General features: G+C 41.7%; 3 protein-coding genes and 1 long non-coding RNA gene across 7 annotated transcripts in view; 2 read left to right on the top strand and 2 right to left on the bottom strand.

Moving 5' to 3' along the window:
* Window positions 1-26,958, top strand: part of LOC116655298 — a 75,418-nt gene that overhangs the window by 18,207 nt on the left and 30,253 nt on the right. The window contains exons 1-2 of one of the 3 annotated variants that reach the window (XR_004310428.2): window positions 15,117-15,844; window positions 17,025-17,705. The exons of 1 other annotated variant lie outside the window; for it this stretch is intronic. Coding sequence is in view for 1 of the 2 variants with exons in the window: in XM_032452941.2 (XP_032308832.1) it covers window positions 17,025-17,055 (31 nt within the window). In the remaining variant the exon portion in view is untranslated. Of the gene's footprint in view, window positions 1-15,116; window positions 15,845-17,024; window positions 17,706-26,958 lie in introns of those variants that run through there. One more of the 3 variants, XM_032452941.2, reaches the window with a different exon arrangement.
* Window positions 1-26,958, bottom strand: part of LOC6502059 (netrin-B) — an 81,069-nt gene that overhangs the window by 33,705 nt on the left and 20,406 nt on the right. The window lies entirely within an intron of this gene.
* On the bottom strand, window positions 422-904 carry LOC116655299. Its single transcript, XM_032452943.2, has 2 exons — window positions 536-904; window positions 422-476 (listed from the first exon to the last, which is right to left on the bottom strand). Exons 1-2 carry the CDS (start codon window positions 860-862, stop codon window positions 468-470), a joined length of 336 nt encoding a protein of 111 aa, XP_032308834.1. The 5' UTR covers window positions 863-904; the 3' UTR covers window positions 422-467.
* LOC26513970 lies at window positions 765-1,423 on the top strand. The gene is made up of 3 exons (XR_004310429.2): window positions 765-854; window positions 916-1,309; window positions 1,369-1,423. It is a non-coding gene; the product is annotated as an uncharacterized LOC26513970 (long non-coding RNA).

The raw sequence follows: 26,958 nt of genomic DNA, 5'->3' as shown, positions 1-26,958 counted from the left end.
TCGCGCATCGCACTTAAAGTTTCGAAAAATTTTCGAAAATACCGAATTTTCAAAACTTCTTAAAAGTACGATTTAGTCGCAATTTTCCAAAGTTTTACTTATTATTATATTTATTTTGAATCATTTAAAAGGTTTTTTCGTAATTAGGTAAATCAATAGTGGTTTTAAGAATTTAAAATAAATAAGTTTTTAGTACAAATTTCATGCATTACGATTGTTTTTCACGCTCAGCTTTCCCCAGGATCAACGACGAGGACGTAGTGAAAAATCTGATCCCATTTTTTTTATTGCTATTTTTTTATTTGTTTTTAATGATTTTTTTTTATTTTTTTAATGATTTATATATTTTTTTTTTGTTTTTTTTTTAGATTTTTTAAAATTTTTGTTGTTGTTTTTTTTTTAAATTTCCTTTTTGTTTTTCGATTTTGTTTTATTTGTCTGTTGTATACTGGGACTTGTTCTCAAATTTAGGCAAACTGAAACGAGAATATAAAGTTGAGCGTATGTAACCATCCCTATTGTGATAACCACATACCTTCTTCGACGCTTCAGTAACAAGCTTAACAGTTCGCTGTACTGCTTGAGTGTGGCATGGAAAGCTTAGCAAGTTGCTTTGACCGATTGATAGTTGGTTATCAATGGAAGATACCAAAACTGCATTTGACACATTCCTAAGTACTGGAGGAGGTGATACTGCTGTAGAAGACCAGTCGATCATTTCATAGTACTTAGTGGCATTAAAGTTTAGTTTTGGCAAAAGGAACGAGCGCACCGAAGTCTCCGCAGTAGGAGTCTTCTCTCTGGCTTTTAAAATTCTTTGCAACCCGATCTTACGTACATTAAGATTTTCATCTGTGAGCATAGACAAAAGCAAATTTTCAGGATGCGCGAAATAAGAATTGTATTGAATAACAGGATCAACTACTTTTAAAAGACGTTTTGGCAAGTATCGAGAATTTTTAATCATAGTGAAGACATGTCTCGCACCATCTGTTATTGAATCACTGATTTTTATTTGAAACCAAGTAGGTAAATACACTCTCATTATAAATGTAACTATGTGAACTAAGTTTTCGGAGGGCTCTTCACTCGATATGTATAATCTAATGCCACTAAGTACTATGAAATGATCGACTGGTCTTCTACAGCAGTATCACCTCCTCCAGTACTTAGGAATGTGTCAAATGCAGTTTTGGTATCTTCCATTGATAACCAACTATCAATCGGTCAAAGCAACTTGCTAAGCTTTCCATGCCACACTCAAGCAGTACAGCGAACTGTTAAGCTTGTTACTGAAGCGTCGAAGAAGGTATGTGGTTATCACAATAGGGATGGTTACATACGCTCAACTTTATATTCTCGTTTCAGTTTGCCTAAATTTGAGAACAAGTCCCAGTATACAACAGACAAATAAAACAAAATCGAAAAACAAAAAGGAAATTTAAAAAAAAAACAACAAAAATTTTAAAAAATCTAAAAAAAAAAAAACAAAAAAAAATATATAAATCATTAAAAAAATAAAAAAAAATCATTAAAAACAAATAAAAAAATAGCAATAAAAAAAATGGGATCAGATTTTTCACTACGTCCTCGTCGTTGATCCTGGGGAAAGCTGAGCGTGAAAAACAATCGTAATGCATGAAATTTGTACTAAAAACTTATTTATTTTAAATTCTTAAAACCACTATTGATTTACCTAATTACGAAAAAACCTTTTAAATGATTCAAAATAAATATAATAATAAGTAAAACTTTGGAAAATTGCGGCTAAATCGTACTTTTAAGAAGTTTTGAAAATTCGCTATTTTCGAAAATTTTTCGAAACTTTAAGTGCGATGCGCAAACAGAAGATATTGACCGATTTCAAAATTTTTTTTTGCAAAATGCTTGTAGTATTCCGTAGCAAGTTTTCCGCACTATTAGAATTCGATTTGAACAACTTGTTGGAATTCGACCCACCCTAGTATATAAACTTCGGCTCCGCCCGAAGTTAGCTTTCCTTTCTTGTTTTAAGCTGGATTTATGCCAAGATTTATGCTTAGTCCTTGAAATGTTATCATGTCGAATCAATTATATACAATTTTAAAGCAATAGAGTCCTTTAAAGTAACATTTAATTAAGTGAGCCGACAACGTCTATTTGTCAAAGGCCTTAAAAGCCTTTAAATTCATAAATAATAAGCTCCGTTACCGTGAAGTATCTTTTAAATTATATCCTAATGATGGACTACCACTTCACTGTTACTTAAGCATTAGATTCGCTTTACCAATTATTTTCCCAGTGTAAGAAAAAGCCGACTGCCAATGTTGCAGATAAAGACGATGGGCCTGTGCTTCTGGAGAGTAGGATTCCCTTTATGTTTTTTTTTTCGGTCTTTTTAATAAATTAGGCCAGAACAGGCCGATGGAAGGAGGGGAGCGCTGGAGCCAGACTCCAGGTTCCGTGTGCGTGTCATGTAATTAATTCGAGTCAAATGAATGAGCCAGCCAGCCGAAGAAAAGCAAACAAATAGACAAATGATTCCGGGAGCGGGTCGTCGTGGAGGAGGAACTCGCCATATGTGACTACCGAGCCGTCCTGGTTTTTTATATTCCTAAAGCCGATCGGGTATACATATGCCCTCACATTTGCCAAGACGGATAAGTTGGGAGGGGTAACTGGGAGGAAGCTGGTCTCCACTGGGGACACTAAGCTGCTGTTTCCAGCGCAGGGCATTCTCTTCTAGCTTTCCAGTAAGAAAAATAATTGTTACTTTCTCAATAGTTAAAATGTTTATTATAAGAAGGTTGACAGATTTTTAATGAAAAAGATATCATGTTTTAAAATCAAAAGTGAAAGGCACCTGTTTCTTGACTGTGTGATACCCAGTACTCTTCTCATGCCTTATCGATTCTTTCCCAATAAAGTTTGTTACTTTAAGATACAAAATCTGTTATCTACAAGTACAAGGTATACTCTTATAATCATCCTTTTTTCTTTCATTTAAATCCCTTTTTATCGACCTTGTAGAATAAATTTAAGAGATTTGAGTAATTAATGATTTAATGATCAATGAAAGATATGATGTCTTAAATAAAAAGTCATGAAAAAGTCTACTTTCTAGTTTTTTTCAGTGCAGTCACTCCGTTTAGGAGCAGCGGAATGCCACGCCACCGCCTCAGTCTGGTCTGCCCGCCTCGAACCGCCGTCCTCCCCCCGGGCATCGACCCACTAGCATCCGGCACGCAAATTTCTTCGCGTTTGCTGCGCGTGCTACGCAAGCTGGCGATAAATTGTAATACCTTGGCCAGGACAACCGGAGCGAGGACGGGCTGAAGGACGACGGCTTGGCTGGCATGGCGCATTTGAAAATTTATTGTTATTATATGAATTTTATAAACGATGCTGTGCTATCACCAGAGTCCCTGATTCCGTTGCTGTTGTTGCACTTAATTAAATTTTATGTGCGTTCTCCCAGGAAGGCCCCGGCAAGCTCCAGGAGCGGAAAGGATTTCCACCATCGGGGTACGAAGTGAAAAAATACAAAAATATTATAAACAGCAGCTGACGAAGAGTGGGAATTCTGTCGGCGAGGGAGGTCAGTAGCCTCTCGGTAATGTTTTTTATTCTCGCCTCCTATTGGCGACTTGGAAACTTTTGGCCAAAGCAGCAAAAAATAATTTTCCTTCGTCCTTTTTTTATTATTTGCAATTTACGAGGTGTTTTCCCGTGCTGCCAAGTGCTTGGTTTATTCCGGAGGAAGAGGGCCCAGCTTTATTATCTAATAGAGGATGAAAGGACATTAACTGCCACAGGCTGTATATGAACAGCAGCGTCTAAAAGTTTTTCTTTTAATTCGGTTTCTAATTGGGTCTCTATCTCTCTACCAACAGTTTCTAGTTTCTCCACTAACCATAACCCTTTGATTCGAACTCAAGAAGGGCCACTCCTCCCCAGTCATAATCCTGGGCTGACCTGAGGTTGTTTTTGGCGCTGGTTTTATGCAAATTACCGAGCAAATACCTCTCATCAAACCAACACTGGAATTCCATGGTTCGCACAAAGGGCGGCTCCATTTGTCGATGAAAATCAAGAGGTGCCGACCTTTTGGCGACGAATTGGAAGGAAATCGCAAATGCCAAAGAAATGCGAGAATGCCGAGGAATGCCAGCACATTTTTTATTGAGAAGCGTCGATTGAGCGATGCCCCCCTAACCCCGAACACTTTCCAGTCCTGTCTTTAAAATCGTGTGAAGAAGCTAAACAAACTCGATGCAGAAATCCTTTTAAAATGGGGCACCGAGAGGTACACTGCGAGAATACGAACAATCTTTGCAAGATTGTGCCACTCTTGCCATAAACCCTGATACACCCTGCCCTCGTTTTTTTCCTCGAGTGGATTGTTAAAATGGCTCGGATAGCAACACTGACGACAGCAATAAAAAGTGCGAAGGACAGCGCCCCCTTTCTCTCAGACGTTCGCCGGAAATGTCGTCCTTGCCGGCAACTTATTAGGGATTCTCCGGGGGAGCCAGCACGGAAATAAACAGGAGTCGAACGAAATGCTCGCCACGTCATACATTTGACAGTTCGGCGGGGCTTACGCAATATGCAAATGTGTTAAGAATCTCGCAAATTTGTTAAGCAAATCGAAGATGCCGTCGCAGAAACCGACAGCCAGTCCTTCGGCGTGTTGCTCGAAACCCGTGGCATTTATCATCCGGACCAGGGTGGCTGTGAATCATCCGTGATTTATTCATGTGCCAGGTAACAAGGTAATGCGCTGGGTTAATGGGCGGCTCAATGGCCACGAGCCAATTGCTTAGGGCCTTTACGAGCTGCCAAATAGCTCGCCAACAGGCCAGCTGGAGGGTCCGACCGGAATCCTTCATCACTGGCCTTACCGCCCGCCACCTGCCACCTGCCACTGCCCATCTCTCCAATCCATCTGCCGAACATCAATAAAATATTGGTTTTCATAGCCTCTGAATTCCCTAACGATTTCACAGAAAATATCCTCGAAAAGGATGGAAATTCGCAGGCAAATAATTCATACACAAATGGGCGAACATTCGAATGCCTTTAAAGTCAATGGATTAAATGTTGACTGTGAATACTCTCCGCAGAATCGCTTTATAAAAAGTTTCATTTCATTTCTAGCTTCTTAGGTAAAATTTTTACAAATTAAGGAAAGGTATTAAAATAATTGAAAAATTTAAAGTCATGGTTCTCAAGTCTAATCACATTTTTGTCGCATATTATATAATAATTTTTTCAAACATTCTTTTCATGCCGTTCAGAAACATTTTTTTTATAAATACTAAAAGTGTGTTTTTTAGAATATGTCGAATACTTAAAATAAAATCAGACAATTGTATCAAATTTGTAATGCATTTTGTAATAAAATAATAATAAAGTTTCGTTGTATCAAATTTTACTTTAAACAGCTTAAAAACTTAATAATGGTAAATATTGTATTTTATTTATTTAAAAATGACTAACTTTTTGTATTTATCGCAATATAATTGCAGTAAGTAGGCGAATATTTGTTCTTAAAACTCAGAAAAACATTACTAATTGAAAAAAACAGAAAGAAGAATACAAATATTGTCTTCAAAACTAAAAAAGGTGATAAAAATTGGTGTTCTTGCCACCTCAAAAGTTAAGATTAGATTTTTATCCAATGGGTTTCTTAACAAAAAATCTTACAATTTAAGAATTTACATTTCTCTTCTTTAAATTTATGGGAAAATTTATTCAATTTTTGCATGGAAAGAGGGACTAATTGTTTGATAAAAATTCAATTGGAACCATGCTAAAATTAATATTTATTTATTTTTAACTAACTTTTAAACATGAAACTCACAAAAAATTATAATTTCCGCCAAAAAAAGACAAATAAATACGATTATTTTCCAAAAAAAAAAAAGAGTGCGAGGTGGGACCTTTCAAGGGGATTATTTGTATTCCTCGAAGGTTTCTTGGGACTTGTTTGTTCCGTTGTTTTTTCGGCAATTTGCCGCAGACACACTCCGATAAATACACGTGTACGGCTTTGCATTTCTCCGTAACGGCGGGGCCTTTGAGGTGGCGCCACCTTGCGAGCGCTAATCTGTTTGAACGGACGAATAAATAAAAATAATTTTGCATCGTTTAAGGCAAGCCAACCACCGAGTCCACCCAATCCACCCATCCCGTCCAGGTGGAAACTTCAAACAGTTTTTGCCTGCCACCTGTGGGGCGGTGGTGGCTTTTTGGGGTGGGAATGTGGCGCGACTGTGTTTCAGGGTGGGTGGGGCTAGCCGGTGGACTGGGGGATTCCTCGTGGCCTGGTCTGGTCAAAACGGTAACCTATTTCGGCCTCGACTCGGAGACGCAGACTCTAGACGCGGCCTAGTTAGTCGCGACTTCGATAAGGATCCCTTTGAAATATCCTGCTGCGAATCAAGGAAGCGGAACGCAAAGCGGATTTAAATTTGATTTCACTACCGCAAGGTAAACAAAAGTTTCCTCCCAGCCCGTATGCAAATTAAATTTGAATGCTTTTCAATTGAGACACGGCAAGAAAAAATCTGCGAAAAGCAAGCATATTACATGGGTTACTACTTAAGCTTCTTCTACTCTATAGTTATTATTTATTGGTTATATGTTTTGAATTGAAATTAAAACTCTAACGTAAAGCTTCTCGCGAATTTCTACAACAAATATGCGTAGTTCTAATTCAAAGTCATGGTCGCCATATTTTTAATGACACCTTTAACCCAAAAATAGGCATCTAAGGAGAGCTTATTTAGGAATTCTCCTGAGCTGGAGGGTACTGTATCTTTAAATATTATTCTCAGTGACTGTTTTCTCAGTGCACACTCAAATTTCGGTGGTGCGTAGGCTGTAGCAGACATGGGTCCCATGGGGAGTGGTGTGGGTGGCTCGGTGGTTGGGTGGCTTCGGATGGTTCTGCTGGTTGACGCCCGTCTCGCTTTCGTTATCAATGGCGGAATGGTAAGACAAATGGCTGGCTAGATCGGACGGATGGGTCGCGTTATATGCGCGACTGCATTAAGCAGCGATTATCCTGCTCCTGTTCCGGCCTAGTCCCACATCCCACCCATCAACGAGCACTGTTTCCAGTCGAAAAGTTTCTCCAAGTTCTTTGGCACAAACGCACACACTCTATCATAAATAACACCCAACCGTCGAATTATATATTCATACTCGGGATGTTGTGAGTGCGAGCTAGCTGAAATTTATGCTAATGCTAATCCCGGGCCTGGTCTCGTTTGGCCCAGGCCTCGTCCCACTTGACGCCCCTCTAGGAGCCCACAGTGCGTACAATTGCCGAAAAACTTGGCTTAAATGGCCGCGAACGGGCCACAGACTGCACTCGAGCCAGGTGATAAATATTGGTGCATCGTGTTGCCACATAATTTAAGTGGCACAGTTGCTTTAGAGACTGAGAAGCATCAAAAGCTACCTCTGTCACGGTCGCCAAGCCACAAACTAGATCCATTCCATGTCTTAGATTTTCGAATGCAGCCAAAAATATGCTTGAAACGAAGCACAGGGCCTGATGAAAACCAACGAATGCCTTCATAAATCAGGTCCGGCTCGTTCGCAGGTCCATAAATGTTTCAGATTTGAATATTTAGCAGCTATGAATGCGCAAAGAATGAGTGGCCAATGAATTATTAATTAGCAATGCAGAACGGCTATGAATTTATGGCCTCGAAATGAAGTCGAACCGTTCGGCGGACACCTGGAAGTACACACATCCAGTGGGGAGGAAGTGGCAGGGCTACTTCCCCAGTAATTATCGATGCTAATGTATTCACTTCGGTGGCACAGAGTCATGCCCAGCGAAAAAACGCACCCGCAAATCAGGCAAATCGCACGGAAAACGCGCTAAAATCGCGCCGCCATAAATTATGTCTGCGAATCGCAAAATCAATACGGCGACTTGCGGGCGGTCTGAAAATCGCGAATGCCATTGACTTTAATCGCTGGGAATTCCGCAGCAGGACAGCAGGAGCGGGCGGGTAGGGCCTCTGGCTGAGTGACTGCAAATGATACTTTAATGTGACAGGCGGTTTTCAGGGGCGTGCAGCGGCGAGGAGAGGGCGGCAAGAAGGCGGCATGTTGCGTGGGGACTGCCGCTGACAGCATGCTGATGATTTTTGCACCTTTTTTATACATTCTCCTGCAGCTTCCTGCTACACTGCTGCCATAAAAGAGCAAAAAACGCAAAGAAAAAACTATTGCATCCAATTCCCTTTTTTCCAGCGACTTCTATAGCCTTTTCCCCATTTTCCTCTCCTTCTGCCTTTTTCCTTGGCCTTCTTTTTTTGCCAGTTTTCCCCTTTTGCGTTTTAATTCCCCGGGCGCGCTTTCAACGCTTGTCATCTTACCGCTAATGGCGGCTACATGTCAACCACTCATCTCACTCGGCTCCCGTTCTAGCCCCGCCGCATCTCTAGCTCTTGGCCGTGGCTCAGATTCCCGGAGTCGGCCGGGAGTCCACCCGGCTCAGGCTCCTCGCTCCTCGCCGACTTACCAGGCTTCCAGCTGCTCGTTTTCAGCCAACACTGTCAGAATTCAAGGGCCGCCGCAGTCGAAGTTTGACTCCTCTAGTGGGAGAACTTGATTAATTTTTGAAAAAATGTATTCTTGTAGATTATTATAGAATCATTTTTATTTTACCAAAAAAAAAATAAAACTCTAAAATCCTAATTATTCTTTAAAGATTTTGTAGTAAATATTTAAGAAAAGAATACCCAACCCCCGAACTTAAAGAACTTCAATTCCTTTGTTACTTTTCTCAGCAAGTCTGAAGGCTTGGGAAGACCGATTTTCCTGTCGGCGAATTTTCCTCCCGTGCAGGCTGCAACACGGAGCATAAAATCGCGCTCTAGTCCTTCGTCCTGCCCCCGCGTCCCTCCAAATGAACGTTCAACCAACCGACCTGTCGTCATAAAAATTTGTGTGCAAACGGGCGGGGCAAAAAATAACAGAAACAACACCAACAGTTGAGGCAGGAACACAATGTGTCGCCCCAAAGTGTCAGTGTGTGTGTGTGTGTGTGTTGGGGAATGCGAAGGATTGGCCACAAAACAGCGAATGGTAATACACTAACGCTGTTGGAATTCTCAATTAGATCAAGCAAGAGCTGGGATAACCAAGGAGCAAGTAATACTTTAACAAGCATTAAGGATTGGATGATAATTATTTCGATATTTTATGGCATTCCTCGCAAGAAGGGCTAGATATATTAAAATAAATATCATAACTAAGCAATATGTACAAATGGCATTTTTTAGGCCGATTATCCTAATAGTATTCATTTAGTATTAGATGATTTTCGGACCCAGCATCACCAATGGACCCAGCATCATCGAAAATAAACACAACCTCATACACACTCTGGCCGAAAAAAGAGCATCGAAGGTATGCCAAAGGTCTCTGGTGGAAGCCATTCACGAACTGGCTATATTTAAATAGAGTGGGCCTATTCCGACCCGCAAGAAGCCACAAATCTTGAGAAGATTTGCTCGAATCGGGTGACCAAGCAAGATCTCGGGCGGAGATTTATGGCCTAGCCAATATGCCCCATTGTCTCCCGGCCCAGGACCCTCCGACAGGCGGGGGAGGAGGAGGAGCAGTACGGTAAAAAAATAAATAAAATTTCAAGCACATCATAACGATGTTGTAAGGTAGGGCTGGGAGGAGGTGGAGGTGGGCGTGGCTTTTGCTGTCAAGACACAGTTTCGCTAATGAGTTTCCGTTTGCGGAGCACTGGCTGCGACTGTGTTGCAGGTGCAGCTGCAGCATCTGATGATATTGCCTAAACGTTCGGGGCGATAAAGAGCAGACGGGGCGAGTATGCACTATGTATCGTATCGCCCCTATATAGTATACAGACTATATATATGTACATTCATGGATCCGACGAAAGACGCCTGCAAATGAGCCGTAACGAGAAGGCTGCTGGCTGCATCATATCCGTCGGCGGGCGAGGCCATTAGTTGGCTTAATAATTGGCCAGACTCCGTGGCGGCGGCGGCATCTCTACGGCGGTTTTTTATTTCCTACCCACTCACAGCCCCACTCCCCATGTCCCCCCGTCAACGGCACAAGTGGAGCGCTGCTGTTTGCTTTGACAACATCAACAAGCAAACAGTCAGTCAGTCAGTCAATCCATCAGTTTGCCATTCATCGCCGACATCAGAATACACATCAGAAACACAACAGGGACAAGGACGTTCCTCCAGTTGTCGGGGGCGATATGGGCTAATCGCCACTGCCACTGCCACCTGCCACGCCCCCCTCAGAGACCGACAGGCAACAACATGGTTAAGTATCTTGAAATAATATTTACACTTTCCGCAAAAGACGCAACGCAAACAGCGCAGCGCAGAATGAAGAAAGAGTGCCCCGAGTTCCGAAAAATATGCGACTGTGAAAATACCCAAGATTTGTGTTTACTTTTCGCCAGCACACCGACTAGAACTCTGCATACAGCGGTATGCAGATCTCTTTCTGGTTTGGGATTAAGGAGGCGATAATACCTAAACAAGCCAAGATATCATCATAATCTCTCAGATAGTCGTAGTTTTCGGGAAGCGTTTATGGGGCTTCAGCAATTGGGTAGCTTCTAATTCTAAGTTTATTTTCATGATTAATTAATGGGCCTAAAAACTTTTATGAATTTGTTACTATAACTATGTAGTTAACAGTTCTTCAAGGAGAGAAAGAGAATTGAAAAACTAGCCTAAGATTCGATTAGAAGACTAATCGAACAACATAGATTTCATTGAGTTTTTATATTATGAATTTTTATTATTCGATTTTATTATTTCATTTTACTATTTTATTTTATTATATACTAGCACTTTATACCATTATTTACTTCATTGAATTTGAATTATTTTATAAAAAGTATTAAACTAGAAAATACTACTAGGAAATGAAGAAAAATTACTAAAGAAATATGAATTTTTATAGACTTTTATAGATTATTGATATGTTTCAACTTGAAAATAAAAGATACATTTTATGTTTATTTCCAAAAAAAATCAGTCCTTTCTATAATCTATCCCTATTTCAGACTAATATTTATTTGCAAAAACCCATTCGTATATCCCTTGATCTCACTTCACTAACGGGTATTAAATGCGAGCCAGTGACAGCATCGGTCCAAAGGGGATTGATTGAGATCTGGGACCTGCCAACAGGGGCTGGGAACTGGGAAGTGGGACTTTGCTACCCAAATAAGTTAATCGCCCTGCCAATGTGACAATGGGCCATGTGGACTCAGCCGGAGAAGGGTCACTTGGTCACTTTAAATCCGAAAGCAGAGTCAGAGTGGAGATAAATGCTTCCCTGCAGATGAAATAATAAAAGTCTCGACTCGGCTGCCGGAGGAGGAATCAATTTTTGTGTGTTGAGAATTCCGGGGAGATGGTCCAATAATGACCAATGGGCTTTATGGCGCGACAGATGCCGTCAAATGCTATATAAACTCTTTGGAATCCGTTTAGTTGCCGGTTAGAAACCAAAGTAAAGAAATTAGGAACATTTGTTTACTTTATACCAGAAGAACTGGAATTGTGGCTACTTTCTCTCGCCATTGCGAAAAGTGGAAGGAGTAGCGGGTATCACATATTATTCTGACCTATGAGGCCCATTCTCATAGGGAATGGGCCTTCATAACCGTATGAGAGGAACCGTATTAATAATCAGTTTTATAAAAAAATTTACTTGTAATTATATTATCAGCTTTAAGCGTTTGCCTTACAAATAATGCTTGTTTTTGAGTATTTGATAAAAATTGGCCTTAATCATTGGCCTAATAAAATCATAAGTGATGATTGTTCATAATTTTTATTTATTTCGATCGAAATAAAGCTTAATTTCCATTTACTGTTTCCGTGTCATAATTTTTACTGATATTATGGCACTTTCTAAAAAAGGAACAGAAACGAACCATGTAGCAACGATTGTGCCATTGTTTCGTTAAGATAAGACGAGAATTACAAAATGTTGCTACTAAATTAGTTCAAAACTCATGCAGCTTTTAAACTCAAATACAAGATGCAGCTGGTGCAATATGTTGCAATATGTGTTGCAACCAAGTGAGGTAGCTTCAGAAGATGAAACAGAGGATTTCGTTGCAAACTAAAGGAATGATATGTTGAAATCGAGAACTGCAGTCTAAGACCCATTGGTGTATAATCCAATATTATGGATTATTAGAAAAAAAACATTTCTTAGATTCAAAGGGGTTCACTCTGTCCCGGCATCAGAAGTCATAGTTGGGAGATCCTCCTGCTAACTGCTCTTTGTTAAATTAAATAATATTAAATAGTAATTGTATATAATAACCGCGTTTTGATAAATTTTACAAAATTACTTGGCTTTGGCAAAGGAAAGTTTTTGATACGAGGTGCATAATTTGAAAATTGCCATTTTTTTGCTCGAAAAAAATAAAAATCATCAATTACTATGTTTCATGATTTTTGTTCTTTTTAGCTCGAACATAATTACGACCAATTTATATTGAATAACTCATAAAAAATCATTATGTTTGTTAATTGGGACAATGTATAGATTGTCTGAAATAAACATATTTGTGTGTAGTAACTATGTCTTTTCCAAGTGTTTGATTTTTTTTGTTCAAAAAAGAAATAATCATTATTTATGAATAAGAGAATACTATGAATTAGAGTCACACTCACACTTTTTGCGAGTGTAGGAAAGCCGGTCGCCGCTTTTATATATTTTTAGCCTGACCTGCTCATCCCGGCCCTCCGATTCCGGCACGCAAAACTATTTTTAAATCACGCCACCACAGATGCAGACAGAACGGCGCAGACAAGGCGATTCGGCCGCAAGAAGGCGGGCCAGAACAGAAGCAGACGAGTCTCAGACTCCGGCAGTTCCCCCGCCACCCAGCACCCGGTAGCCGGAACTCAGAGCTCACAACTTGAAACTCGTCGCTCCAAGACGAGGTAGCCCCGACCCCGATTCCGGAGCAAACCGAAACCAAAAACTGCGGTCAAATGAGACGCGCTGCGAGGAGCCGCTCCACCTCCGGCTTGGATGCCGCAATTGAAATTGCATTTGCATTTCCATTTGGATTTAATTGAATTGCATTGTTTCCAAAGACACCGGGGAGGACCTGGCCGGGCTGGAGCGTCTGAGTGCCGGCGTGCAGACACTGGCTAAGAGGCTGCTAATGCAAATCGTCCATTCGCCTTATGGCCTCCGATATGGCGTCTTTGATCTGCCCTGCTAATGCACAGTCACTGGCCCGATGGCCATCGGACATACAAAGTAGCAGCCGCACCAGGTAGTTTTATTCGAAGACGATTAATAAACAGCCACAAGCCTCAAGACCTGAACCCGAATCTCAGTGTCTCTGCCGAGAAGTTCCCACACATCTTGTGGCTCTCAAAGTCAAAGAAAAAATTATTATAATTATGAATTTCGACTTTGATGTGGTCAGTTGGGCCAACTGATGGTCGGAGTTGGGGCTAGGGCTTTTCCGATGCAAACACTTTGGCCCTGTAATTGGCCAATTTAGTTGGCCGACTTTTCTTTCTCCTCCGCTTTTGTTTACTTTGACACCCGGACTGGGACTTCTGGACCCCCAACTTCAACTTCTACTTCGACTCCAAGTCCAAGTCCGACTCCGAGTCCGACTGGGCTCTGGCTTTTTGTGTAATTTCCAAGAGATAATTGAAAATTAATTGCTTTCGACAGCTGAACATGGCCGGGCCGAGCTTCGTTTCCAGTCTGCCCGTCCAGAGTCTGCCCGATGCAAAAGAACGAGTTATTTAATTAGTTTTGACGCGCAGCTCTCTTGGCCGGGCATAGAGGCGTTGGCGATGGCCAGATCCCCTTCTGGCCAGCTTCGACGGCAGATCGCTTCTGGGATAAACGACCCGAGAAGCAGGTCACTCCGAAATGAAGGTGTTATGTTTGGATAGACGTCTGCAGTCTGTTGTCATATCCCCCAATCTGCATATATATTCGCCGATCGGACGAGGAGCAGTTCCTGCTCGGCCCTTAATTGAATTTCCATTTCGTGGCCCATGACAGAGCTCTGGCCCGGTCGAAGGAGGCTGCAGAATGGCAGGTTCTCCAGAGCCGGACAATGGCCAATGTCCAATGATTGAGTGGGTGGCCGTGGGTGGGGCTGATGGCAACAAACAAACAAGATTTCACAATCAGCGCTTGACCGAAAAGTGTGTTTGAATTTCGAGTTAAACGGCAGAAGGAGCTTCCCTGACCGAAGGGACCGCCAGGGATGAGTAATAGCCAGTGACTGGAGTTCCTCCAGAAGCTGTGACTATCACAAAAGAGTGACTTAAATGGGGATTTGGCTGGCTGTTCAAAACTCCTCTAAACTTTGTCTCTGAAGCTTCTGTGAAAATGGATACTGCAACCCCACTGAGAACGAATCTTGTCGCAACTCCCTATCAAGCCACTAACGAGTCGGGCAACCAACCTGCTATTGCTACTGCTACTGCTCCTGCTACTGCTCCCAGCTCCTGGCTCGAATATCTCCTGACCAGGCCAGATGGAAAACGGTGAAGTAAATGTAAATGCCTCCTGCCTGGAAGCAACTGAGCAATGTTTGACCAAATCACATGCCGACTACGTTTGCTCGCCAAAGACCCAACTGCTGATTTCGCATGACAACCTGCAGGAGGCATGTGGCATGAGGCATGAGGCTGGGACTGGGGAGGGAGGCAATCGTTGCCAGAGAAAATATTTCATGGCTCTAGCCATGGGCCATGAAAGTGCACAGTTGTCAACTCTCAACAGACAGCAAAACAGAAGGCACAAGTTGAAGGGGCAGTTAGGAGAAGGGGCACCCAGCTCCTCTGGCTTTAGTTTTGGATTTGGGTTCTGATTCCGATTCCGATTCGGATTCGGGTTCGGTCTCGGATTGGGATGCGGATTCCAACGATCGCCGCCGGCCATGTCTCCTGCTTTGTGCTTCGCCGTGTATCTGTGTGTTTGTGTGCGGTTGAAGCATCAAGCCTTTTTCCATCTGCCACAGGCCCAATGGGGTCTGCCACTGCTTCCCCTCGGATGCCGTACGAAGACTACAACTGCCTGCAGATGCACTTAGTCCTCATTGTACTGTCGACAATGATTCATCGATTCCCGACATCGGCCTCTGCTGTGTGGGAGGAGTTCACTAATTGAGAGCCGCAACAAAAGCGAAGGAGAGACAAATCAATCAAAAATTATTTATTTAGCTCTATGGGCCCATCTGCCAGAGATTTCCCAAAACTTTTCTTTCTATTCCCGTTTCAAAGCGGTTTAAGTCCAAGAACCAAAGTAAAAAACCGACTATACATAGTAGAGCCCTGCCCGAAAACACTGAGGAATAAGAACCATAGCAACCGAGTACCCAAAATTTACAAGTATTTCCAAAACGTCTGGCTACTTGCTTTACAAGGATTACATCAGTTACAGTGAAAGCACACTGGACAGAGAAGGATTCTATAGATTATCCAAAATATGCTTCTCAAAAATAGAGATATTTGCACGGCTCATTCCTTCATAAAATTCATTCACTTCAGCCATACATCACCCTTAAAGTTCCACTAACGCTATTTCCACTACTTTTAAAGTTGTAGCAGCATTTTCGAGAAAGCTTTCTCTTAAGCCAGAGATAATTTCAGAAAAAAAGAAGCAATATTGCCTCAAATAGCAGTACGACAATCAAAGTAGTGATTTCCTTTCACATTTTCCATGTTCACTAATGTCAAGCCTCAGCAAGCATCTCGTTCTTACAAATACAGAAAAACGTCGCTTCCTGTGGTGATACTTGTTCAATCCATATGTTTTGATACAGGTAAGCAAGAACATATATAAGTTTCTCTTACATACCCGCTACTTAAGTGCCAACTTTGTTTAAAAAATGTGTTTAAATTAGTATAGCAGTCCATTCACACTCCTTAAACTCCTAAAATGATCAACAACCTCCCAGAACCCGATTAAAAAGTGTGCGTTCTCATAACCTCCTTGGCTCTAAGACATGAAACATGAAAACACTCCACTCTAATCCATTAACAATAGCACCTATTGAGCCAAAAAATGTCGATGGACTGTTTGATGGATTGTTGTATGTGGAGCGGTACAACACTTTTTTGGTTTGGAGGCAAAAAGAGATGAGCGTGCTACGCCCGATTCACGCTTCAAATCACTTAACAATTATGCCGGGCTTTTGTTTCTCAAATTTTGGACAGCTCGGAGCTGGCTTTGCAGCTGCGTTCCTCGCATCGCCTGGCGCCCACGTCAAAGCGAGTGACAATCGCAGCCAAAGCAGCGGCAGCAACATCAAGAACCTCAGAACAAACAACAGCAACAGTCGGCAGTCGGGGCTCTGGCATAAATCATAATTTGTCAGCGTGAAATTCGGTTGACGTTGCTGCCGCCGCTTTGTTTTCAGCCACTTTGCGTTGCCTTCTTTTCTTGTCTCGCTTTTTTGTAGTTAACCTTTTTTCATTTCAATTTAGCCGCGCTTGTTTACAGTTTTCGTGGCCCCTCCGGCGGTGGCAGCCACATTTGTTTTATTGCCCCTCCCGCGGTCTCCGGCATCGCTTCTTCGTTTAATTTGCGTTGCTCGGCGCTGCGATTCTTTACATTCGCCCGTCGCTCACTTTTAATTAGCCGAAAATGCGCTTAACAACAAATGACAACATCAACAAAGAGAAATTATAATTTATATGCCTTCCTTTGGTGCCGAGGAGCTGGCTGGATGAGCCGGGATGGAGGGGGCTTCTTGGCTCTCTCCAACTGGGTCAACGCGTCGTATGCGCAATGCGAAATTCGCGAAATGCAAGTTTACGTGTGCAGTGGCCTCGTGACTCACGCCGCTGACAGCGTCCATCACTCACGAGCCGACAGCGACACAGGAAAGTGGGTTAAGGGGGGAGTCTTCCCAAAGTATTATTAATTGCATAATTCCATAGTTTTAATTATCCTCCATAATACTCTTCAGCTACCTTTTTTTATTCCAAATACAATTTCAGGACACATTCTCCTCCTCAAGTGACGAAATGACCAACAATGACCGGGCTTTTGTCCTTCGAGCCAAGCAGGAAATCTACGCTTCAATATGAAGCCCATTTGTATGAAAAGCCATGGAGAACAAAAGCGAAAAACAATTCCATATTGAAAAGCGGACTTTTTCTCCGCCGGAAATTTCAATGAATTCGAATACCCTAACCATCTTGTCTGTGTGTCTAAAATGGAAATGGCATTGATTTTCGGGCATATTCGAGGATACTATATGATACCCGGTACCTGCTTAAAGAAACCAGCGATTAAGTACTATCTTTTAGCTTCTAATCTCTATTTAAAATAAATATTTTAAACCAGTAGAGTATAAGTATAGAATAAAAGTTGAGGACTTATTGGTATCAGACCTACATATAGACTTTACGAAAATATCTTCCGTACTTCCCTGAAACTCCAAACGATAATACTAAAAATCTGGTTCTTTCTTAACCAGAATCTTCAATGGATGCGAGTACTTGAATAAACATTTTCGAGAAAAAGTCGTGTCCGTCTGTCCGTTGTTTGTCCGCCAGGAACCGATCATGAAGTGTTCTGGCGAAACTCAACACAGGATCGTGCTAAATCATCCCCTCTTGTTTACAAAGCCAACTGAGAAGGGTATAAAAACTTCGGAAGTGGGCTTTTATCACATGAAGTTTTTTTCCCCATTTTTTTGTTGCTTTTTGCCAATCAAGTGCTCCTCGTTCGGTCGATGAATAAATGGCAACTGTAAATGAAAACAATTCAAATTAAACATGGTCGGGAGTCGGCAGACGGGAGCCAGAGCCGGAGCCGGGAGACGGAGAGGGGCCATGTGCTTGAAAACTGCAACAGAGGCAGAAACTTCAATGGACTGGATGCCAGAAACGAATTTCGAAAAAAGAATCAGCAAGTGTACTTCAGGCTAATATCACAAACGCAATTACACGGACTTTCCTCTCACTTGGGTGGTTGGGTGGTTGGGCGGTTGGGCGGTGCGATGGGTAGTGGTTGGTCAGCCGCCTGCCTGGCGAAAATGTGTTTTTTGTTCTCTCGAAACAAAAGCAATTGCCCAGCGGTCCCTGACCGGCGCCCCTACCCTTCTCCCTGCTGCCTCGGCCAGCGACGCATCCCCATGGGGCGATTGAACATTGTGGATCATTCAATGGCCACACACCCTCGTAGCCACACATATGTATACGTACGCACACCCAAACAGCCAGACACTGAAAAAAAAAGGAAAGACTTTTCGAGACTATACACACTTATAATAAGAAGATTTTTCTTTACTTTCTCTACTCTCGGCTGAAATAATCATAATATTATTCAATTCTCTAATAACTTTTTTATTTTTATAAGCCATTTTTATTCAAAGTGGCCGGGATTAACCAGCCTCATCGACCGACTCAGCTTTTGTCTCACAGGTAGTACCTAGTTTGTTTGTTGTTCTTCCATTTTTTTTTTCTGGACCATGTCCTCTGGGAAAGTTAACGGAAGCAAGCAATTTAGCTGCTAAAAAGGCCGAGGCCAAGGAATTGCCAATCGGCCCTCTGGGAGGCCACAAGTAAATAGAGCAGCGATTGAAAAATCAGTGTCTGTGAGCTAGAGAGCTTAAAGCGGCGTTTCCCAGGTAATTCAAGGGCTGTCCTATGGAAATTGGGTAAAATAAATCCTAAACTTTACATAGTTGCAGTTTATTTTTAGTTTATACTTGGGAATCGTCAGCAAATCTCTCTCTGCATTTCAAGTGACAGTATGCGTCTCTTTGTGGTTAAATGAACAGCGCCAACGGACGCTGCCCTGTAATGTACGGCTCACAGTTCTCTCTTCTGCTCCCTTCTTTGAATAATTCCCAACTGGTTCCAGCAGCGCAAAGGTCATCTGAAGCGTAAGTACGTCACTACTAATACTTCTATTGTTATATTGGTAACTTTAGCTCGACAATAGCTCATTTGCTACACAAACTATAATATTTCATTCCGAAATCCTTCCATGACAGGTCCTCTATTATTTTTCCACTCTTTCCTCGCCAAACATTACACGTTTCGCTTCTGTCGTAATTTGTGCGCTTTGTTTTAATTAAAATTCAAATGCGTTGCAATTTCATTAATTACCAGACACACACACACAGTCGGCCTCACATAGATGGACACTGACACACACACATAGGCACGCAGCACAGGCACAGGCATAGAAGACTCATAGAGATAGACGTGGATGTGGATGGTTGTTGTTGCTTCTGCCACTTGCAGCCATTTTATCGTTGGGAGGCTTTTGAAAATGGCGCTGACGTGGCGCTCTCCTTCTGTTTGTTGTTGTTTTTGTTATTGTTGCTACTGTTGTTGATGTTGTTGCTGTTGTTGTTGTTGTTGTTGGTGGTGCTGCTGCTAGTCATTGCATGCCACCGGCGAAGCGAACCATGAAAGCAAACGCATTCGCATCAACTAAACGGGGCATGCCCCATCTCAGTCCATCGTCTCTTTCGAAACCGAAAAGCGGTGAACCTCATTCGCACGAAGCCTGTCCAGCAATTTTGCCCCTGGTTCCTTGCACCACTCTCCCACACCCTCCTGGAACATGCATACATACGTATGTGTGTGTCAGTCAACAATTCAATTAACGTGTTGATGATTTTGTGGCATGCAACATGGCGAACGAGTTGCAAAAACGTAGAGAACTCATCGCCAGCGTCATCGTCGTCGTCATGGTGGGCAGTTGTTCAGTTTTCGTTTTCAGCTACAGCATTTTAATGAGCAATTGATTGCCACAACCACCACCTCTTCCGATAGCCACCCCCCTCAGTACGCAAATCCACGGGTGTTGCCTACTTTCCAGCGCCAATTTGTCAATTAGTTGCCCAGTTTCGCCAACACTTTTCACTTTCCGCCGGCGTTAGGAGCTTTCCGGCAGTCGCAATTAAACAAATGCCTCGTTAATGCTCTCGCCAATTGCCTCGGGCACAACTGCTTAACACTTTCCGAATAAACGCATTAATTTTATGGGATTACGCCCGAAGACGTATATTCTATATCGAGCTGGGCCGCTTTCGGGGGCATACTATCTCGTCTCGACGTCCCGGCATCTCGCATATCAAATTTAATTTGCTCATTTGCCCTAAAAGCTTTTAATGTGCCCTGGGTGGCCTCCTTGGGAGATGGCTGGCAAAAATGCGCCCCTAATTAAATTCAATATTAAATTGAGCAAAACGCAATTAACTCAAAAGGTGCGCACCCAGCAGACGGCAGCGACTCGACGACGGAGGAGATGGCCATCATTTTGGCCATGAGCCAGAGCCAGAGCCAGAGCCAGAACCAGAGCCAGTTCATAGGCCAGTGCCTCCCCATCTTTCCAGTCCTCGCAACTGTTCCCCCATCTTGTCCTCCTCCCTGCATAAGCATAACGTATACGCCGGGTGGGCTCTGGCGACCGTGATTTGCCACCCGGAGATACTGGAAGGGAGCAGACGGCGCTCCCACATAAACAAAATAAGTGGTAATGGAAAATGAGGCCCACTGGGGCAGGAGTCCTCCCCCTCTCGTCCTGATCCGCCAGGAGGCAGTATAGATTCGTTTCGGATGATTAGAAATGAAGCAGCCAGAGGACTCCAGCAGATACTTTTAAAGCAATAATTTCACAATGAATTTGAAATTATCATCCATGAAGGGTTTCAAGTGGAGCTAGTAACTCGTCCATTTATACGCGGTGCTTAAGCGCTTGGCTCGGTCTCTAGCCCAATAAGAAGTAATTAGTTCAGTTCGGAAATTTTGAATTACTATACAAGAAAAGAAGGTGCGGTGAGCGCCGAATTCCAGCACTAAGCACAATATTTTGATCAGAAGCACATGAAACACCTACTCGCCACTCGACGAACCATCAACTGTCTCTATGATCCGCTGGCCAACATGCAACACGGTCGGCTTCTTACATAGATAACAAGCAACAGCTTTTGTAGTTTCTCAGACCCATTACCCCTGCCCCGGTTGGTGCCCCCGCCCCTGCTACTCTGCCTGCTCCGGGGCCTTAACCCCTGCTGTCACCCCTGGAACCAGCTTCACCTGGTGCCGGGTCGCAATTGTTAGAGGCGGCTGTGTAACCCGCCGGCAACGTTGTGGCAATCTTAGATGTCGGCAAACATTTTTTGTGCGCGCTGCTGCTCCGCTCCGATGCTGCCGTCTGCGGGTAATTTTACACTTTCAAAAATAAAGCGATCCAAGTGGCATATCATTTAAAAAACTAAACAAATTTTATTAAAAAACTAGCGCTAAAAATGGTGAGCTAGAAACCTCATAAACACTAAATTAGACATAATTAATTAATAAAATTAAAATTAATTCAGAGAATATTTATTTTTACAAGACCATTAGTCTTAGTTAGAGAGCTTATAAAGCTTATTAAAACTTTAATATAATTATATTCTGGCTAGATATAGATTCATTTACGTTTTAAAATTATAAAATATCTTAGCCCATGTCAACATGGCAGGAACACCGAATCCGAAAAAATATCCAAGTAAAACAAATTGGTTGGAAAAGTAATATTTTCCATCTTTATTTTTATTTTGAGTATTTCACATAATTTAAGAATTCTATTAAACTTTATAAAAAATATATTAAAGAAATGTTTTTATTGGCATAACATATATTTGGAAATATTTAAATTTCTTTTTTGTAATTTTGGTTCAAAATATTGGCAACTAAACGGTATGTTGCAGATATACATCACAACCAAAGGGTTAATATTTATACAAATATAAATTTAAATCCAATTAAAATACCTGATTTTTCTTGAAGTGTACTTTAATCTGGCCTAGTCGAGCTGTGATCTGATGGCAGCGAAAACTGTACGTCGTTCTCGACACATGCAGAGCAAAATTAATGTCTGTTAATGATTTGCAACCACCGTCCCCGCCTCCACCTCCACCTCCGCTTCTGCCCCAGCCCACTTCACATTCCACAAGACCCGCATCCCCTGCCCCTCCGCCTTACCCCTGTGGATACTCCTCCGGAGCACGGAACAAGCCAAGCAGGCATCCAAACTTTGGCTACAACATGCAAAGTGCTTAATGTTTCATAACACAACTGGGCGGGGGCCGGGGGCCGGTGCGGGGGCAACAAAGGGGTACAAAGTCAAACAGAAACTTGCGAGTGCCCTGCGACAAGGGGGCGAGGCGGCGGGGAGGCCGGATTGCAGTAGAACAAATGTCATTGCAATCTCACTTTCAGTTGTCAGTTTTGCAGTTTGGCTCGTTTAGTTTCCAGTCCCGCCATCCGGCACACTTTCCGAGCCGGAGGAGTCCGGGCGACCAGCCCTTCATTGAATCCGCATATCATAAATTATTTAGTTGAGGGACAAGTTGCCCGAGATGTTCGTTGGAATCTGCTACAGAGCCTTGTTGGGAGTTGGATAAACGAAACAGAACACATATTTTTTGGGGGCTTCGAAGCTTTAAGGTCGGATTGGTTTAAAAGCTACCATTAATTGAAACAGTGGGGTATGAGTAATTTATTAAAGCTCTAGGGCATGTCCTGCAATTGATGAAAGTGGTTGAAGATACTTCGAACTGAAGTAGTAGCCATGTTTTCCGCAAGACACAGCAATAAGTCATCCTTCAGAGAGGGTGCCCAGAACTAAGGATAAGAGAGCTTGATAGTGCCTACTCAAGGACTAATCTTAGGAATTTGTTGATGCTGCACTAACTGCGAATAATGGGTGCAAGCCATAAACAATCGCTCTTGGAGGTCGCAACAAGTGTAGCTTATTCCCGCAACTGATATTGTCGAAGCTTTGGGAAAACACAAAGGGAAGTCCGTCTTATCGATGGGCTAATGCCCAACTTTCGTCGGGCATCCAAGCCCCAGCGATTTACATCACCGCCAAGTGCCATCGAACGCCACTCATGCATATTCATGGACCACCCACTCTTGGCACGTTCCGCTGCAGCAGCAACAGCTACAGCCACACTGGCTACACCGCTGCCACCCAGAGTGACCGCCTCCAATTTGGTTAAGGCACGTAGATGTGGGAGTTGCCGTAGCAAAATGCTTAACTCAATTGCAATTACGGGAAATGCTAGCTTATAATTTGATTAAACTTTTCAATTACAATATGCAATGAAGTTGCTCACTCGACAGCAGCAGCAACATCAGGTACAAGTTTGGGGGCGTGCCGCCAAAGGGGCGTGGCATGGTGTGTGTGTGTGCGGACAGACGCGACTGTCCGGACTGCTAATTCCCACCATTACAATTTGCTGGCAAGGCAATCGAGAGCAAAGTACACTCCCAGACCTCCCAGAGAACAGAAAACCGTAAGACCGAAGCAAAAGTTAGCGAAATAGAGAATGCTGATAATTTGCCAGAGTGACCGCATTCGTTGATACACTTTTTGCCTGAAAGGATTTAATTTATGGAAGAAGAAGAACTAGAAGACTATAAATACCCGGTACTAATAAGAAAAGGAGATGCTAATAGGCAAAACTGCTTAAAGTTGATAAGTACTTAAGAAGTATTATTCAGCTCTGGAATATTGGAAATGATAGGAATATTTATTCTCTGATATATTTACATACAACTACTGTGTAACTCTACCCCAAACAGAGAGTATTTAAAATTAAGTTGCAGGCAGGCAGCTGCACCTGCGGCCAGTGATGAGAATGGAAATGGTAAGGGAAATGTGGCAGGGACTGGAGAGGCAGCCTGCTTGCTGCAGCAGCGAGGAACGAGACGCTGCGGCCAAGAACAAGGGGCTTGGCCAAGAGCCAGGCGAAGAATGGAGCATATTGCCAAGGCCTAGACCTTGCTCCGGGCGTGATCCCCCTGCTCCTATGGCTGCCGTGTGCGGTTCATAATCTTAAATTGCCAGGTCCAGGACCAGGACCAGGACCACTTCCACTTCCTCTGCCACATCCAGGTTCGGCTTGGTTGGACTCGTCTCGTTTCGTTTCGTTGGCGGCTTGGAGCCGTGCCATGTCTGTACGTGCTCATGTGTGCAATGCGATAGAATTTCTTTGCCCCATGTCCCATGCCCCAATGCTCCTGCCCACTTTCCCCCACTTGCTCCTTCTGCTGCCCTTGCTGCAGGTTTATCTAAATTAGTAAAATATACACGCAGAGCCAGCAACAACGTTGGCAGCGGCATCGCGTTTAACCAACTCAATGGCACATAGACAACGTCAACATTACACTGACAGAAAAAATTATAGACCAATATGCTATCTTATAATGTGGCTAGAAGCTATTTTTTCAAAGAATGCAAATTTTTTTTAAGATATATTTTTTAAATAACTCATAATAATTGACATTAAAATTATGTTTCAAGAATGTTTATTTTGTTTCAAATAGCTATTTTATTTTTTTTTCTTTTTAGTCTTTAATAGAAAAAGGTCTGACTACATTGATATTGTATAATTATTTATATTCATTTTTAACAATTGCTATTATTTGTCAAAATTGTTTCTTAGAAAGAAATTATATTACTAACACTGAAGGCCACTAGCCGCTATTTCTCTACCCCACACTTAACTTTTAGTTTTAACCATAAGCTAGCTTTATATATTTATATAATAATTTATAATATTATATAAAATAATATTAATAAACAGAATATAATATATTTATAATAAAATTTAAAGACTTTGTTTAAGGTTTCAATAGTAGGTAATGATGTAAAAATTTTGTCATTTTGTCGATCTGTGTTACATGAAATTATATTCCTTAACATTTCCCATTTTTAAAATGAACTAGGATAGTAATTATATTAGTTGTAGTAGTAGTTATAATATAGTAGATAAAACTATTCAAAAAAAAAAACTAGTCAAAAAACTATTAAATTGAAAAAATATGCTAAAAAGATGTGAAAACAAGAAAGGAAAGCTAACTTCGGGCGGAGCCGAAGTTGATATACCCTTGCAGTTCAGTGGCAGTCCGCTAGGTGGCGCCACGCATCTTATATTATTAGATATGTAGCGGATCGTATATAGTCGGCCGATCCTTATGAAATTTGGCATATTGAATTATTTTTCCCAAAATATAATCTGTACCAAATCCCATCTTTCTAACTTAAAAAACACCAAAGTTATGCCAATTTCGATCGTTCTATGACAGCTATAGGATATAGTCGGCCGATCCTTATGAAATTTTGTACACAAGATATATTGGTCAAATATAACACGTGTGGAAAGTCTCAACTCTCTAACCTAAAAAACACCAAAGTTATGGCATTTCCGATCAATCAGTTATATGGCAGCTATAGGATATAGTCGACCGATCCCGGCCGTTCCGACTTATATACTACCTGCAAGGAAAAAACGGATGTGTGCAAAGTTTCAACTCGATAGCTCTAAAACTGAGAGACTAGTTTGCGTAGAAACCGACAGACAGACGGACAGACAGACAGACGGACAGACGGACAGACGGACATGCTTATATCGACTCAGGAGATGTCTCCTTCACTGCGTTGCACACTTTTGACCAAAATTATAATACCCTCTGCAAGGGTATAAAAATAAAAAACATATATTTGAAAAAATGTCTTGGCACAGAAGATTCTACTTTCTGTCATTTTTGTGATCAAAGACTAGATAAAATTGTAAATGTGTATAAAGTTTTGCAATAAATAACCCTCAATGGTAAAAAATAACTATTTATTAATAAATGTTCATTAAAATATTAAATTCGAAATGCATTATATTTTTTACGATTAAATTTTGGCAACCTATGGCACTAGCTTTCCCTTTATGTTTATTTATAAACAAGAGCTAGCAGAAACAAATAATTTCAACGCACCGCAATCTGATGCAAATGTTGCATGTAATTGTAGTTTATTTATTTTTGTTTTTCTCCTCTTCTCTCTTTTTGTTTTCTGTGCATCAGCGTGAGCAGCAACATCAACTGCCGCAGCGACATCGTCAAGCGTCGACAACTCTTCAGTTTGTTTGTTGTTGCTTGTGTGTTGGTTCTTGCCACTAATGTTGTTGTTGTTGTTCACCGTCTGATGCGGTTGTGTGTGCGAAAGTACATGGGCGGAGGCTGGGGCTGAGGCTGAAGCTGAGGGGATGAGGATGAGACTGAGACTCGAGGATGCCCTGCCGTTGCCATCGCTGGGTTCGCAGTTGCAGTTGCAAAAACCAATGTAAACTTTAAACAAAACTTGGCACAAAGCAACCTGGCGTTTTTGTTGCGTTTGTTGCTTATTACGTTGGCGGTTATTTGTTGTCAGAGATGAGCAATTGGACAAGTTAGCAGGACAAGCAAAGTAATCTTAATTGAAACCAATATGCCTTTAAAAGAGTACTCCACAAGTACAGGCCATATAACGGATAATCATTATAGGTTTTAGGATACAAATCATGAAATAATCATTATTTTCTAGTAATATTTTTCAATCAATAAATAATGATCATTTATTGAACAAAAAATTAAAATATTAATTTAAAAATGTATAGTGGAAATACGTAGATAATCCTTCAAGGATCAAATTGAAAAATTCTCGCTCTTTTAGAATACTATAAGCTAATGATTTTTTTGATTGAAAATAATCAAATAATTAATAAATAGTATATTAAATTAAATATCTGTTTTGAGGCAAAATATAAAATATATAACAAGTAAGGAAAGCTAACTTCGGGCGGAGCCGAAGTTTATATACCCTTGCAGTTGAAGCGCTGTCCGCTAGGTGGCGCCACGCATCTTATATTATTAGATACATAGCGGATCGTATATAGTTGGCCGATCCTTATGAAATTTGGCATATCGAATTATTTTGCCAAAAGAGGAATCCATTGAAACTCCCATCCTTCTAACTTCAAAAACAACGAAGTTATAGCGAGTTCTGATCAATCAGTTATATGGCAGCTATAGGATATAGTCGGCGGATCCTTATGAAATTCGATAAATCAGATTGTTTTTCCCAAAATAGAATCTGTACCAAATC

Source organism: Drosophila ananassae, chromosome XR (genome assembly GCF_017639315.1).
Source record: "Drosophila ananassae strain 14024-0371.13 chromosome XR, ASM1763931v2, whole genome shotgun sequence".
Lineage (NCBI taxonomy): Eukaryota > Metazoa > Arthropoda > Insecta > Diptera > Drosophilidae > Drosophila > Drosophila ananassae.
This window is presented reverse-complemented; position numbering and strand designations above follow the sequence as displayed.

What these genes read in the sequence shown, in the direction of transcription:
- LOC116655299 (XM_032452943.2), bottom strand. Translation starts at nt 862, where the DNA reads ATGCTCACAGATGAAAATCTTAATGTACGTAAGATCGGGTTGCAAAGA.